At 50.9% G+C, this 15,336-nt stretch overlaps 4 protein-coding genes across 4 annotated transcripts; 2 read left to right on the top strand and 2 right to left on the bottom strand.

Annotated features, from left to right (window-relative positions):
- Positions 1 to 755: 755 nt before the first annotated feature.
- On the top strand, positions 756 to 2,142 carry An12g00410 (uncharacterized protein; the record flags this gene model as incomplete). The annotated part of the gene is made up of 4 exons (XM_059750629.1): positions 756 to 961; positions 1,024 to 1,128; positions 1,185 to 1,328; positions 1,389 to 2,142. 4 exons carry the CDS (start codon positions 756 to 758, stop codon positions 2,140 to 2,142), a joined length of 1,209 nt encoding a protein of 402 aa, XP_059601748.1.
- Positions 2,143 to 3,763: 1,621 nt separating this feature from the next.
- An12g00400 (uncharacterized protein) lies at positions 3,764 to 5,624 on the top strand (the record flags this gene model as incomplete). Its single annotated transcript, XM_059750628.1, has 4 exons — positions 3,764 to 3,860; positions 3,930 to 4,164; positions 4,231 to 4,274; positions 4,423 to 5,624. 4 exons carry the CDS (start codon positions 3,764 to 3,766, stop codon positions 5,622 to 5,624), a joined length of 1,578 nt encoding a protein of 525 aa, XP_059601747.1.
- Positions 5,625 to 8,710: 3,086 nt separating this feature from the next.
- On the bottom strand, positions 8,711 to 11,342 carry An12g00390 (uncharacterized protein; the record flags this gene model as incomplete). The annotated part of the gene is made up of 5 exons (XM_059750627.1): positions 8,711 to 8,881; positions 8,940 to 9,203; positions 9,269 to 10,553; positions 10,637 to 10,788; positions 10,845 to 11,342. 5 exons carry the CDS (start codon positions 11,340 to 11,342, stop codon positions 8,711 to 8,713), a joined length of 2,370 nt encoding a protein of 789 aa, XP_059601746.1.
- A 2,786-nt stretch (positions 11,343 to 14,128) lies between these two features.
- On the bottom strand, positions 14,129 to 15,034 carry An12g00380 (uncharacterized protein; the record flags this gene model as incomplete). The annotated part of the gene is made up of 4 exons (XM_059750626.1): positions 14,129 to 14,248; positions 14,330 to 14,521; positions 14,603 to 14,822; positions 14,997 to 15,034. The coding sequence occupies 4 exons, from the start codon at positions 15,032 to 15,034 to the stop codon at positions 14,129 to 14,131; spliced, it is 570 nt and encodes a 189-aa protein (XP_059601745.1).
- Between the last annotated feature and the right edge of the window lie 302 nt (positions 15,035 to 15,336).

The raw sequence follows: 15,336 nt of genomic DNA, 5'->3' as shown, positions 1-15,336 counted from the left end.
CGGCCATGCTATGGTGACAACGCCTATTTCTGGCTATTCACGCATTGTCACCTTCAAATCTACTACAACTCTTCCGGTTTTGTTCGATTCACTTCATGGATCTTGTATCTTTCCGGCTATTCCATTGCGACCACCCGAGGAACCTGAATCTTGGCACCTGACGGAGCGGGCCTGCAAGTCAAGGCTGATTCCATCTTCTCGTCGTCTCCCAACTTTCACCGAGTCACTCTTTCAACCAATTTTTCTGCCGGCCGCCATCCTGGGGGATTCTTCACGTTCTTCAATTATTTTCCGCTCCGTCAATGCTTTCTATCTGAGCTACCGCAAACCTGTGGATCGGACTTTTCTTTTTTTTCTCCTGTTCTTCATTCTTGATTTTCCTCGTGCTTTTCTGCCTCGCCTACTTTGGTTACTTTGTCATTGCTCAAGGAAATACGCTCTTGAATTCCGCTCTTCGGTACTAACAGCGTTTCGTGCAGGTAGTGATACGCATTTCTAGTCATTTCCAAGTCTGAACGATCGCACGCAGTTCTTTCCTTGACGACTCCTACGAAACCCCATTCGCACGGGCCAATTTCGGTATAGAAAAGTTTGTTTGCTTGGGTTTCTGCTCTTTTACCTGCACTAAGGTATGCGCAACTGCGACTGGCCAGCCCTTGATCATTTTCTTCTGAAGGGTGTCGCTAATATCCCTGTTTGACTCGCAGATACCTATCTCGCAGTTATTATTACGAAAGTCGAATTTTTACGTCAACATGTCTTTCCAGAACTTTGATTCTTTCCAAAACCAGCACCCTGCTGCTGACGCCGCCGCTGCCGCTCCTGGCGCTCCTGCTACCGCGGACACCGCCATGACCGGCCAGGCTGACCCTACCACTGCCCCCTTCCAGGGTCCTGCTCCCGGGGAGCCCACTGCTGCCCCTGTTCCCCAGCAGGCTAACGAGGGAAAGACCACCCTCTGGTAAGCTTGCCCAATGCGGTATCTTCTTGTCCGCGCTGTTGCTGACTCGTTTTGCCTTTTAGGATGGGTGAGCTTGAGCCCTGGATCGATGAGAACTTCGTTCGCAACCTCTGGTTCCAGATGGGTGAGCAGGTCAACGTTAAGATGATCCGCGACAAGTTTTCTGGGTGAGTACATAATAACGCTGGATTTGGTTTGAAGGCGATCCTAATGTTGGTAGTAGGAGCAACGCCGGTTACTGCTTCGTCGACTTCGCGTCCCCTGCCGCTGCCGCCAAGGCTCTGTCCCTGAACGGCACCCCCATGCCTAACACCAACCGTCTGTTCAAGCTCAACTGGGCTACCGGTGGTGGTCTTGCCGACCGCAGGTAAGGAGAAGATGCCCCCACCCCCAACATCCTCAAACTACAAGCTAACATTCCATATAGCCGTGATGACCGTGGCCCTGAGTACTCGATCTTCGTTGGTGACTTGGGCCCTGAGGTCAACGAGTATGTCCTCGTTTCTCTCTTCCAGAGCCGCTTCCCGTCCTGCAAGTCTGCCAAGATCATGACCGACCCTATCAGCGGCATGTCTCGTGGCTACGGCTTCGTCCGCTTCTCCGACGAGAACGACCAGCAGCGGGCTCTGAGCGAGATGCAGGGTGTGTACTGTGGCAACCGTCCCATGCGCATCTCTACTGCTACTCCCAAGAACAAGGGCCCCAGCCTTGGTGCTGCCGGTGCCATGGGCATGCCCGGCCCCGCGGGCATGTACCCTCCCATGGGCGCTCCCCCCATGGGCTTCTACGGTGCTCCCCAGCCCATGAACCAGTTCACCGACCCCAACAACACCACCGTTTTCGTTGGCGGTCTGTCTGGCTACGTTACTGAGGACGAGCTCCGCTCTTTCTTCCAGGGCTTCGGTGAAATCACCTACGTCAAGATCCCCCCTGGAAAGGGCTGCGGTTTCGTCCAGTTCGTCCAGCGCCATGCTGCTGAGATGGCCATCAACCAGATGCAGGGATACCCCATTGGAAACTCCCGTGTGCGTCTGAGCTGGGGTCGCTCTCAGAACAACTCTGGCCCTGCCGGCAGCCCCTACCGTCCTGCTCCCCCTCCGCCTCCCATGTACCCCTCCATGGGCATGCCCCCCGCTCACGGATACGGCGGCTTCGCGCCTATGAAGGTCGGTTCCCCTTGAACTCTCCCTCCGAGGCTGGTGGGGTTCAGAGCATGACTAACGCCCAGACTTAGTAAAAGAGCTTTCCATTTTAGTTTGAAAGAACCAGCAGGAGTTTTGTCATTTCACGATGGGTCTTTTGTGTTATAAGTCTGCCATGATCTCTGCGAAAGTTACCCTCTATAGCTCTGGATGGGCATTTTCTCCTGTGCTACGTACTTCATATGCGAGCGCTTCCATTGTTAGCCAGATTTGAGCTCTGATTTCATCGTTATCTATCTTCACGTTTACCATTATTCTGTTCTCCCATTCCCCCTTTTTTTTAAACCTCCCCAAATCTCCTTCGCCACTCCCCCAATCTTCATATGTTACATCCGTTTCTTCCCTTTATCCCATGCCCGCTTTTTTACATTCTCCTCACGTCTTCGGGCCCTAGGTCTATGTTATTATGCGTATGACGGCAATCGGAATTGTTGAATGCGCGTGCGGTGTTCCCCTTTATTCCCTGGGCAGGCTTTCTGCGAAAAGTTCCTCTTCTGAAGCCCTTTCTCATGAAGCAATCCAATCGTATTCTTGTTTCGTTGTGAGGATGTTACGTCGTGCTTCTTAGACCGGGCGGCCTGTACAACATGTTTCCACCTCGCCTTTTATTTCTCTCAATTCAGTCTATTATGGAGCACAATGCTTTCTCTCGCTCTTTCCATGCTGTCCTTATGCTGGTCCTGCCTCCGTCTTGCGTCTGGCGCGTTCCGCGGATGTTTTGGACGGCTTGGTTTGTGCACTCTTTCTCGTTCCCCTCCAGGGTGTGCGGGACTTGGGGCTGGTGTTGATGGTTTTCTGACAGGACCGGTTCTTTCTAAAGCGTCTATCTCTTCATTTAAACTGTAGTTACTGGGTGGTGGGTGGTGTTCTGTTCCTACCTATCCTCGGGCACTGATGGCGGCATCCTGTTGTGAACAATCCATCTTTGGGAGAGGGGCGTTCGTAAGTCTGGTTGTTTTCCTTGTTGTCGCCGAGGAGGGTGTTCTTACAGCGTCAATCCCAATACTGACATGTCCATTTACTCGTTATTCTTACGGATGATTCCCCCTTCGCTCTGCAGTGAGCTCTGTGTTCCTTTTCGCAACTGCTTTGCCTATGTGTGTATCCACCGTGATTGCGGGCGTGACATTGTCGAGCATCTCTGCTCGCATCTGTTCCTCGTGTACATGGGACCTGATAATAGATGCCTTAACAATCTGAATTGGGCGCATGTCGCCAGGTCTGCATTCTTAGAACTTTTTAACCCATAATTCCTTCCTATTTTGTCTTACTCTTTCGGTCTTGTGGTTCGTACCTGCCCTTCCTAAATTGATCCGGATTTGTCTGTAAATCTTCTTATCTGGAAGGGGATGTCCCTCATGAGGCAGGTGCGAATCCCGGTGCGTCTTCTCCTTTGCCTGCTCGTCCCCTGATGCCTCATCCATCATCTGTCTCCTCGCCATCGTGGAGGAGATACCTACTTCTCTCTTAGGAACCCCTCCCCTTCCACTCGGATCGGTTCAGTTCTCTTTACTCTTAGTATCTTAGTCCCTGCTCGAGGTCCAATTTCTTCCTTTTTCCTCATTTTAATCCGCAGAGAATAGTCCTTTGGGCAGCCAGGATGCGGTACGAAGATTGGGACGTGATCCTCTTCCCCGAATCGTCCAAGGTGCCCATTCAGGAATTCAAGACCCAATGTTTTGTCACCAAGGATAGAGGTCAGTGTCGTTGGGAACCGGAGCAAATTCGTGGCTTGGCCTATTGCTAACCCCCAATCAATCAACCAGACTCACCCTACCTGCATAGTCCCGGTCTTGTCAGTCCGGCTACTTGTCCCTTGCCACAGAGCAATGAGGGCCAGTTGCCGGTTCTCACTACTTTCGTCCCAAGTTTGCGTCACAACACCCCATTTCGTGTGTCCGTCCATAGCTGGCAGAAGCCTACACCCAGTCGTTTGATGGAAAGCCTCTTGCAGCCAGACGATGCAGTGCTTTTCGAGGTGCGGGTCTTTATTGATGGCTTGTGTGTGTCGTAGGTGATTGCCCGAGCTTTCAAACCGGAGGCTATAACTGAATCTTTGTGTCATAGAGGCAGCGTGTTCCATCAGAGATCGGGCTGGCCTCATGTTATTGGTGAGCAGAATTGATCCTGTCCGTTACCAGAGTCATAGCTGACCCTACTCTCTCATCTCTAGACCTAAGTTCGTGTATGCTTGCATCAATCCTCTCTCATAGTCCACCACTCTAGACACGAAACATCGCCTAACAGCAAACTTTCTAGACGTCGATAAGACTGGCAATCAGGATAGCCTCCGTTTTCCCCCTTTTCATCAGGAGATTTTAGAACAGAGACATTGGGATGCAGCTGAGCTATACGGTAGGATTAGAGTTGTGATTGCTGAGGGCTTCTGTCGCCCACACCGCTATCCACCGTTCGAGAGAGTCAAGGAGATCATCGCATTTGCCTTTCAGCATGCCCCACTGCGTAGGTGCTTACCTCAGAAGATTGTTTTTCATAATCGTACTAACCCCTTGGGTCTAGAGGTCCTGGAGCATTCCAATATCGCCTGGCCGAACCCTTCAATGTGGACACGGGAGCCACGACTTTTCAAGTACAATTCGGGCATCGACCCTGCCATTTTGACAGCGGAGGACTCGCACGCCCACTCTCCCAGCAAACAAGGTGCTCAGGGGCGGATGCTCGCTCCCAGAAGCCAAGTAAGCAGTCTTTCAGGCAATTCCTGGGCATATCGAAGCTATCAAAGATCGGTTCAAATGCCTCTGCCCCAGTGGCAGGGCCAATGCATGCCAGATCCCTTCACTGACCCTGTTATCCGGCATCGAGGTGCACGATCATCTTGCGAGGATGTTCCCATGCCTGATTATATCTCTAGCTCCGGAAGTAGTCGTGCCATCTCCAGTATGACGGGCATTAGCTACGAGCATAGCAAACATCACAGCATAGTAACCCCCGTCGATGACGAGTCATACCGGCAGCTAATTGAAGCATTGAGTCCGCCAAAGCCACTGACCCTGTTCGGCATTTCTGCACCCACAAATACCCCGTCCACTGCTTTACCCATGGGGAACAAGCTTTCTGCAGCTGCCGAAGCGCGTTCTGCACCCTACACTAAAGGCAGCAGCCGGACATCGGTCTTAAAGGAGATCTCGCTTCCTGGGACCAGAGAAACGTCTGGATCCAGCACTAAATCCACCGCTGCTTCGGAAGCAACGACTGAGGGAGCGGCAACTACCAAGATTCATGCTACTCCTAGCCCGCGCGTCAAAAGCCGGAAGGAGGGCATGTCCCAGGCCAAGGACAATGAATCTTCGGGTGGCTCGCCACTCAAAGTGAAAGATAAATCCCGCGGAACCCCTCCCAGGCTGGTCGTGCGTACCAGCGGAGGCGTGGAAACCCCAACCCGGTCCAGCCGCAAGTCATCTACAGGTTCTGCCCGTGCGGAGGTCTCTCCCATTTCCTAGGGTGCCACGGCCATACGTCTGCTAGCTCGGCATTTCTCTTGTGAACGCTAACATCTATCACTGCCTCGATGCAGGCTCCCAGCTTGCCGGGTCAGCGCGGTAGCAGTTACTGAGATGGATTGAACTATTCTTATATGGTCAAGAAAGGCACGTAGTTCCAGTGCACTTGCTTGCGTCTTTTCCTAGCTCGTTAGCTTCCGTTGTTTATTTCATTCGGTTGTCAGCGAATTCTAAGATAAGGCGTCAATGTTGAGGTCCCAATCATGGCCGACGAACTCTCGTTACCTTCTATATCAATTGCTATGAAGACTGTATCTCCTTGGGTTGCGACGTGCGAATGTGTCGATTAGTACATGTTTTCCAGCCCAAAATGATTTGTTCTAGCATCCAACGTACTTAGTCTAGTGGTGGTAGCAGCAGCTAGGAGGGTAGTGAGTACCATTAGTATAGCTTGCAGAATCCACAGACTAGTTATCCTCAGAGATTGAAACGTACCAAACAACAACGACCAGTCCTTTTGGCTTCTTTTGCATGCCTTCCGTTCCTGGATTATTATCTTCACACCGTTTATCCTGATCTCAGTGAAACTCAATGCCTTACCATCTCTTTCCAACTCTTCTCCCACCACAATCCCGACCGCTAGGCGATACTAATAAACATATTGCAACACGCTTAATCTTGAGACAGACTCTCTACCAGCCTATCTGACATGCACAGACCTCACATCACCTACACACACTCGCTCTCCTCTGTCAAATGCTCAGAAGTTGAACTAATCTAAACTAAACTAATCTAGAGAAGGCTAACGAGCGTCCCGCAAGCAGTACACAGTGTACAAATTGATGTTATTTATCTGCCTACTTTGATCCCTTTCCCTTAGTCAAGCTACTATCATCCCCCGTACCCATTACCATACCTTTTGGAATACGTCTGCTGGGATTGAGGGAGTGGTTACCATGACCATACCATGATATTATACCCCATTTACCTACTGCCTCTCATCTGTAATAGTCGTTATTTATCCAATGATGCACTCGGCACTAGACAGCCGAAAGGATCATACGCTCGGACAAATCCATCTGCACGTCCTCGAGGACGAATCCAGATCTGTATTCGACATCACCTGTTATGACATTTCCCCGGGTCTGATGCTCAGCTCCACGGCGATGTGATGTATTCCTCTTATGCCTCCGGGTCAAGATATTCCCCAATTGGGATATTGCCTAGGCAAGCCATCCACCCAGAAAATACCGGTTTGAAGATCAGAGAACCATAATTCAGCGAGATCCTTACACTTCATTTGTCAATTGATACTTCCTGTGCAGGGGGCCGAAATAGCAGGAAGATGATCTCTCTCTCTCTAGCTAGTAAGTTGTATTCCGTGAGGTATACACGCCGTTTGATATGTCCAGCCGGCGTGTTCCACACATGACTGGGTAATGTCATTCTTCGTCAGCATTAGGATGGTTGGTCTTGTGTAAAAACTGAGTATACGCCCTGACATCGACAGATCCATCAAACACGGACTGGAAGGGCATATTAACAGCTCTCATGACGAGTTCTGTGGTGGATGTTTGGCGTGGTGAACATTCTTGAATTAACTCGAGAGGATGGTACCATTCTGAGAAGTAGTATCCTTGGGCATGGACTCGGGCAGACAGTGGCTTTCATTCCATTGATCCCTATTTGTACTTATGGAGTGTCCAGGCAGTTGTATACTATCAATGTGAATTAGATGGTTATTGGCACTTTATTAAGAAGTTGAGGAGGGACTTGTATTTGACTTGTTATATGTATGCACGCATGTGTGCAGCCATGCAGCTAGCTAGCTGCAGTAAGCAGTAAGCAGTAAGTAGCTTGTTTGGTACCGAGGGTGTTGAAGATCACTATGACTATAGCGTAGTTACACTGTGACAAGTATTGTAGTGTTGATGGAGCCAATGCCAAGCGATCAGTTATCATTCTACCCTAGAGGACAGATACAAAGTAGCTAACTAGCTATATGATAAGATATGTACCAAAGAGGGGGGGGGGGGGGAAGGGAGAAACGAACAGACAGCTGAGACTGGTTTCAATCTACTCCAAATTTCGCTTTTGGCCTGGTTCCCTACACACACACTCATACGCCGATATCAAACAGAGACGGGACGTGTCTCCAGGACGGAACTGGTTCAAATGAAGCAGGGGGGAAGCATGGAATAACTGCAGGCAGTAAAATGGTTAACTTAGATAGCAGGGCGCAGTAAACTGTACGGCAGGAAGCAGGCAGTTCGATTTAATGCGATACGGCAGCACGAGTGTTAAGTTAGTCAAGAGAGGAAAAAAGAACAGCAGAGAAGAACGTGAGTATCTTTCTCGAATTCATGAAACCATTTCCCTGAGAGGAGTCAATAACGACTAGAGCCTCGTTGATTATAACGCCACAACACGATAAAGAGATCAACATAGGAAATAAGTAATATAAAGAAGTAAAGGGAGAAGGTATAGATAAGAAGGTCTCAAATGGAATCAAGAATCGCGAAGATGAGAAAATGAAAGGTTTTGTCGAGGGAAAGAAATTGGTTGAAGAAAAGGAAAGAAGAAAGAAAGGGCCAAGGGCACATCTTGTGATGAAGTAGTCTCGAGCATTAAATGGAGCATGACTAACGCTAGGATGGTGGAGAAACGCATCACTCGATGGCCCTTTGGGAAGTTTGATGACCAGATTAATCAAGTAGTAGTAGTAGTGATAGAAAGGATATAAGAAGCAGAGTCACACGAGGCCACTGGAACGTAGCTTGAATACAAGTAGGGCAATCAAGCAAACCCCATCGGAAGCCGTTCGACACTTCTGGTTTGGCAGAGTGAAAGAAAGGATATGCAAAAGGAAACGAGGATACACCAACGCCTAGTCACTTGGGCACATATCCAAATCATGTCGACAGAACACAAGGATAGGAAAAGACGCGATGCGAAAACAAATATAGAAAAGGGAAAAGAAACATGGAAAAGCAAGAAGCAAAGAAGCACAAACACAACTCAAGTTTATGGAAATGTACAGAACAAGGGTATATGAGTTAAGGACTTAACAACCGTCGGACTTCATTTCACAAGCCATCACCGGCACCGGTCTCAACACCATCAGTTGGATACGATGTGTTGGGGTCAAATCCAAATCCAGCAGTGTCGGCATCAGTGTTGAGGAACGTATCGAAGTCGAAATTCTCCAGGATATCCGGGTTTTCTAAGGCGCTGAAGTCCAGGTTGAAGGCCGATGCCTGTTCAAAATGTAAGTATGGTATCCATCGGACATGAGGGGAAAGGCAAGGAACATACATCAGGGATGCTCAATTCATTGAAAGGCTGTTGCGTCTGGTCCGGCGGCTGTTGAACAAGTGGGGGAGGTGCAGGGGCAGACGTTGGCTGCTGCGGAGCACTAGTCGTAGCATTTGCACCGGTCTTGTTGAACGAGTTCGGATGCTGGGGCGTGATCGGGGTCGACGGCGTAGGGGTTGGTGGATGCTCTGCTTCGGAAGATGGCGTGGCAGCCGTGTTCGCCTGGGCGGCAGCGGCAGCGGCAGCAGCGCCCTTCTTCGGTCGCTAGGATTTGCGTTCAATATGAGATGACAAGGGGGATTAACCACCAAAGAGCTTCGATTACATACCTTCCGGCTATCCTTAGTCTCCTTCTTCTTCGGAGCTGGCTTGTTGCCTTGCTGCGGCGTCGGCGGAGCGGCGGTTTGGGGCGATGGAGGCTGGGTTCGACCGACGTTGGCACCAGGTGCTGGGGGAGCTTGGGGCGGCGGCATGGCATTTCTCTCCTGAGGCGTTCCCGTAGACTGAGGCTGGGTCGCGGGCGACTGCTGCGGCGCCATCGGCTGACCCTGAGCTCCTTGCTGCGGCTGCCAGCCTCCGTTGGGCATGCGATTGGCACCGGCCTGAATCGGTTGACCCATCTGAGGGGTGCTGAACGCAGGATTGGAGCTCGGAGGGCGCATGCCGTTGGGTGCCGCCATACCATCAGCCATGTTCTTGACGAAGAACTGGGGACCCGCCATCTCGGGAGGCATCTGGCCACCAGGGAAGTTCATGGATGCCGGAGATCCACGGCCCTGGGCCATCGCGTCGGCAGCGCTCGGTGATCCGGGGAGGCCGGTCTGGGGCATCTTCGGGGTGCCTCTCTTCATTTGGTCGTTGGGATTCGGCGATGTGCCAGCCCTGCTGCCTTGGGGCGAAGTGCCTGGTGGCAACTGCTGCCCGGGCATTTGGGGTTGGCCATCAGGCCGAGCCATGCTGTCCTGCTCCTGGCGAGCCATCATCAGACGCCGCTTATTCTGCTGTTCGAGCAGCATAAGTTGCATCTGATAATCTTGGAGAGCGTGGTTGCCGTGCTGACCGCCAGGTGTCTGCATCCCCGTCCGAACCTGGGCCATTTGACCATTCGCGCCATAGTAGTCACCGTTGATGGGATACACCTGGCCTTCCGGTATGGACACCATTTCCGTCTGGGGGTTTGCCATAACATTCGCGGGATTCATCATACCATTCGGCATGCCCTGGTTCGTCAATGCTGAGCGTGTGTGATGAACGGCCAAGTTGTGAGCATATACCTGCATCTGTTTCTGCTGCGCAGCCGGTCCCGACTGCTGGAAAGCCTGGAACTGATTGGGGTTCATCGCCCGATTGAGTCCGTTCTGCATCAATAGCGCTTGCGGGGTCGGCTGGCCTGGGATACCCTGGGCCTGGCCGCGTCCGTTGGGTGCCAGTTGCTGCCCGTTCATGGGGCCACCCTCGAGGCGAGGTCGTTTCGACGGAGACGGAGCATTTTCTGCCGATGCCGGGGACTGGGGTCGATGGCCGTTCATATCCATGTCCGAATGCTCTCGCTGCATCTGTTGCATCATCTGGACCTGCTGGTTTTTATGCATCTGGGCGAGTTGTTGTTGCGACCTGAGAAGAATCCAGTCAGCACGAAGATCTGAACGATCTTGCGAGGAGGTGGCGCAAGAGATAATAGGGAAGGGGGCGCGTACAGGCCAGTAGTATTGTTCTGCAACACAGTCTTTTGAAGATTAGGGGGGACCATGCCGTTCCGGCGTATATTCATTTGGCCCATCTGTCCATTCATCAGTGGCTGCTGTCGTAATAATTGATTCTGATGTTGTTCCCTGAGGCGCATCATGTTCTACAAAGCCTCAGTTAGACGTCCCGGACAGGCGGCAAAGAGTAAAGAGCACGTACCTGGGTGTGCGTAAGATAACTCCTCACGTCATTGCTGTTTCCCTTCTTGCGCTGAGCCCAGAAGAAATCCCAGAAAAGGCTAAACCAGTCAAGAAGGAATGACGACTGCTGTCCTTCACTAGGAAGATTAGGGCGGGGGAGGTCATCGGGAATCTTCAATTTATCTCCATCCTTCCCATCCGTCATCATTGTATCACCGTCGACACCGTTCACGTCGGCATCGCGACGATGACCCGGACTCGTCTTAATCGGCGGCTCAGTATTAAGTTTGATGGACTCATCCTTCACAAGCGCCCTAGCACAGTCGTGGTAGCCGCGCTTCAAGAAATAATCGTAGATATAAGTGTTGAGGTTGTTGATCATGTTTTCAGGGATGTTGTTGATGTTTTGTTCATTACGAGGGGCCGCAGAGCCATTGTTGATCATGGGCACACCTCCCACTGGGCCCCCTGCGCCGGGGTTCATTCCAGCCATATTCATCTGATTCATCTGATTCATGGTGGCACTCAAAAAGGGTTCAGCCACCCTCACCTAGTTATTGTCTTCGATGGGAAAGCGTCGGGAGGGGTCCGAGAACGTTCAACGCGCATCCACCGTCTTGCGGCGAGGGAGCTCACCACAAAGGAAGCGACGAGGCGCAGCGCGCGGCAATCTAGGTCCCGAGATGAGGGGATGTACAAGGCAGGGTCACAGACGCTTCCAGCCCAATGTTAAGGACGGCTTCGTTACCAGACCTGAATGCGCGATCGCCAGGAAGTAAGCCGAGTTCCGGGGCTAATCTAGGCGGAAGTTGAACCCGCGATATCGTTTCACGCTAACTGACGTAGAGGGGGTTGTCTCTGACGGAGAGTATAGGACAACGCAGAGCAAAGGTGTCGCGATGATCACCAACAAGGGAAGGCGAGCGTGGCCCACTCAGGAGCATACGGCAACTTGGGGGAGAAGAAAGAAAAAGAATCTTCGGTGACTTCCACAAGGTGAGGCGAGACGGAGCACAAGCGGGCCAAAGGACTTTCAATCGAGACACAGTCCAGTTGAAAGCAGGAGACAGGAGGGATAGGGAAAGGGGAAAAAATATTAAGAGGAGAAAAGATTGGTGTACTTGTTCACAGGAGCCAGTCGACCGAAAATGCGCGGTAAGATCAGCCGGGGGGGCAGGGCGGCGAACAAGCGACACAGGATGGCAAAGGACGGGAACGAGGTATAGGAGAGAACCCGACCAGACGCAACCCGACGGGGGGTACCAGCCAGAGTCAAGGATGTGAGAGGACTTCAGAAGAAGCAGAAGTATCCTCAAAAGCCCCTGCAGCAAAAGGAAAGGGGGGACAGACGGAGAGATCCGGCAGATTTGAAGTGAGTAGGTGGAGGGGGGGGAAGGGAGGAGAGAGAGAGGCAAAGGTTAGGACAAGGTGTAGCGGTGGATCTGAGGTGTTCTCTGGTGGGTGGGAGGACGTGGATATCAGGCGCGGTGCCTGGAGTTGCTCAATCACTGCCGGCCGGGCGTGAATCGCTTGTTCGGCGCGNATTATCCTGCCCGGAACGCCGTGGGAGGGCTGGGAGATGCGGCTGGCTCGCGTATATCTCAGCATGCAGTTCCAGCGGAAATCCCGATGGGAAAAAATAAAAATTTTGTAAGAGAAGAAAGTAGAGTGACAGGCAAGAGATAGAAAGCACAACAGATGATGATTTACATGGAGGACTAGTCTAACAAACAAGCATGAAGATTCAGAAGAATGAAGCAGGAACTTACCAGTATATTTGATCGTGATGAGAGAGAGATGAAATGAGGAAAAGAAAGGAGAAGATGCCGGTAAAAATCTCAAATAAATCAAAGAGGCTGGTTATAAGTTATATAAGATACCTCTCTCTCTCAATTCACTCTCAGTCTCTTGCTCCCTTTGGACTCCGAAGCATTAACACGCGCCGAATGATCCACCCGATCTGGTGGTGTATAAAGTGTATCTGATACAGCGGAATCGCCGCGACCCCTTCACAATGTAATTGACCGATTCATTGATTTGAGCCCACTAACACAGATGAATATTAAACAATAGATCTAAAATAGACAATTCTCATTCAATAACTTCTCAAATCATCGAGACTACTTGAACAGTTCCTAAGGAGTGAATAATAAACAGAACTGCCCTCTTTTTACTTTTCCCTCTCCATTTGACAGTTGAGGCTTCTTTTCCTGGATCGCAGACTCGCCACCGCGTATATCCTGGCACACCCTGGGAATGATGGGATGCTCTGCCCCCCGTTCCGGTCTAGCGCATCACGTGGTGCCTCTCCCGCCGGGAGAGGATTTCCTGCGCCGATCTGCCCATCCTGCCGTTCCCCGGACTCTATGTTGAAATGTTAGCAGTCTAGATACCTGTGTAGCACATCATACGAGTTTGATATCAATTGAGATCTCTACCCTTCCCCGCGCACAATTTCTCCCGCCTAGCTCTTTCTGGGTGGATACCGGGTTCCGCCGCTCTTTAATCAATCTATTGTGTAGCTATATCAGCGGGATCAGACAGGATCGCGTTGTATCAATCAGACGGAGTACAGGTCACGACCGTCAGTCTCCGATCACTGCCGAGTCGTGAATAGTGCGGGCCGTCCTCCGTGGGAGATGTGTTGGCCAGAATCTATCGATTCATATAATGGAGTTATTCCGCACCTGATTCATCGGGAAACTGACCCATGAACAGTATGCATATTTCACAGTCTTGGATCATCCTATTTTCACTTTTCAGGTCTGGGAATACCATTACCGTGAAGTTGGTATCCTCTGCGGTTATATTACAGGGACCTGAATCGCGTCGGTGGTCTTCTCCGGAATGGCAGAACCCCACCGCCTTGATGAGGTACCAGTGCGCCTGTCATAATTATGGCACCCGTGTAGATCCCATGCTCCGGGTTCGGAGAACGTCCTTTTGTAAAGAGGAGATCTACTATATTGACAGGTCATGTTTTAAGCCTTAATATCCGTTGCAAATTCTTTCCCTGTTAATTTAGCTTTTCATGCAACTGTTAATCTCGTCCGTCTGTGACAATGGTATTGTGTCTGGCATTGTTGACCTGCAGGAGACCTTCTATGTAAACGCGGTTTAGTGCGAGAACTATAGGACAATGGAAAAAAAGAAAAAACAAGATGCAAGACTCAGTATCAATCATGACTCATAATCGAGATAATATTCATCGGTAACTGCAGCTCCAAATCGGCGGTTAAAACCCTCAAAACACCAGACGCCTCTACTTGTATAAACAATCCCAGAACCATACGGCTGGCACCATTACTCCTCATCGGGTGGCATCTCATCCTCAATGTACCGTACAAGTGACACCCGCATTTCCGTTGTGTCATCGCCCCGCAAAACGTCGCTCACAAAATGCGCCTCGATCTGCATTTGCACCTGTTCCCAGAATTAGCACAAATACATGCATGGAAGTGGCTAGCAGAGAACAGATCAACTCCCTGCAGTACGCCGTCTTACCATCTCCAATGCACCCCGCAGAACTCCACAGAGGATATTGGAAAACCACAGCTCATCTTGAGCCCGTCCGTCATCGGGCAACTCAACAAAATCTGCCAACGGGTTTTCTTCAAATATGAGAGAGAATTGGTTGTTGTCACTCGTCCAATTGGTGACGGTGGGTGCGATGTTGAGGAAGATCCTGAACCCAACCTGCAGTGGGCATTAAACTCGTCAGCCCACAGAAGCCCATATACTTTCGACCAATTACTCCACCTGTTGGCCTCAACATACCTTTGCGATCATATCCGCCGTTTCCCGGAAATTAGCACATCGGCCGACGCCCGACTTGGCCAAAAAGTCCTCGATAAGTCGCATTCCAATATTGTAACCCATCTTCTCCAGTTGCTTGTTCACTTCTTGGTAATTTCCATCGTAGTCCTGGCAAAGTTGCGCGACAATTGTACCGTAAGTTAATGTTACCAACTCGGCGTTCACTTTGTCAACTCTCGTCCTAGTAATGTCGGGTGTATGTCAGTTGCCTGTCCATCCCAAGCCGGCTTCGCTCGTCTCCTGAGGGGTGTTCGAGCGCCAACTATACGCATGCAGCTTACTGACTTCCACAGCCTGTCAAGGTCAGGAGGTTAGTAAGGGGTTACTGGTCAAGTGAAGCGAATGAACAACTTACTCTTCCCCAATCCTAGATGCTTTTGTTGCAGATGACATGATTGTAAAACACGCTCGTTAAACTCAAGTGTCAAGGTAATTAAATATGAACGACACAAAACTTCAAGAAACTCAAGTTTGCAAGCGGCTGGTAAACAATGACAAGAGCAATGCGCACTCTTCCCCGCTTGATTCGGTGGACCGAGGGGGCCTGAGGCGGAGCTTCACGCGCCTGGTGGACCAGCGCTCGGCGTCTAGCGCGGCTGGTTGGCGCTTACGCAGAAACCATGCTTAGAGCCTCGGACGCAAGACTTAGTCCGGGTCGGCGCGTCCAGTCCAGATTTCCCCAGCTACTAGGCTTG

The sequence above is a fragment of the Aspergillus niger genome (genome assembly GCF_000002855.4).
Source record: "Aspergillus niger supercontig An12".
NCBI classification, from domain to species: domain Eukaryota; kingdom Fungi; phylum Ascomycota; class Eurotiomycetes; order Eurotiales; family Aspergillaceae; genus Aspergillus; species Aspergillus niger.
This window is presented reverse-complemented; position numbering and strand designations above follow the sequence as displayed.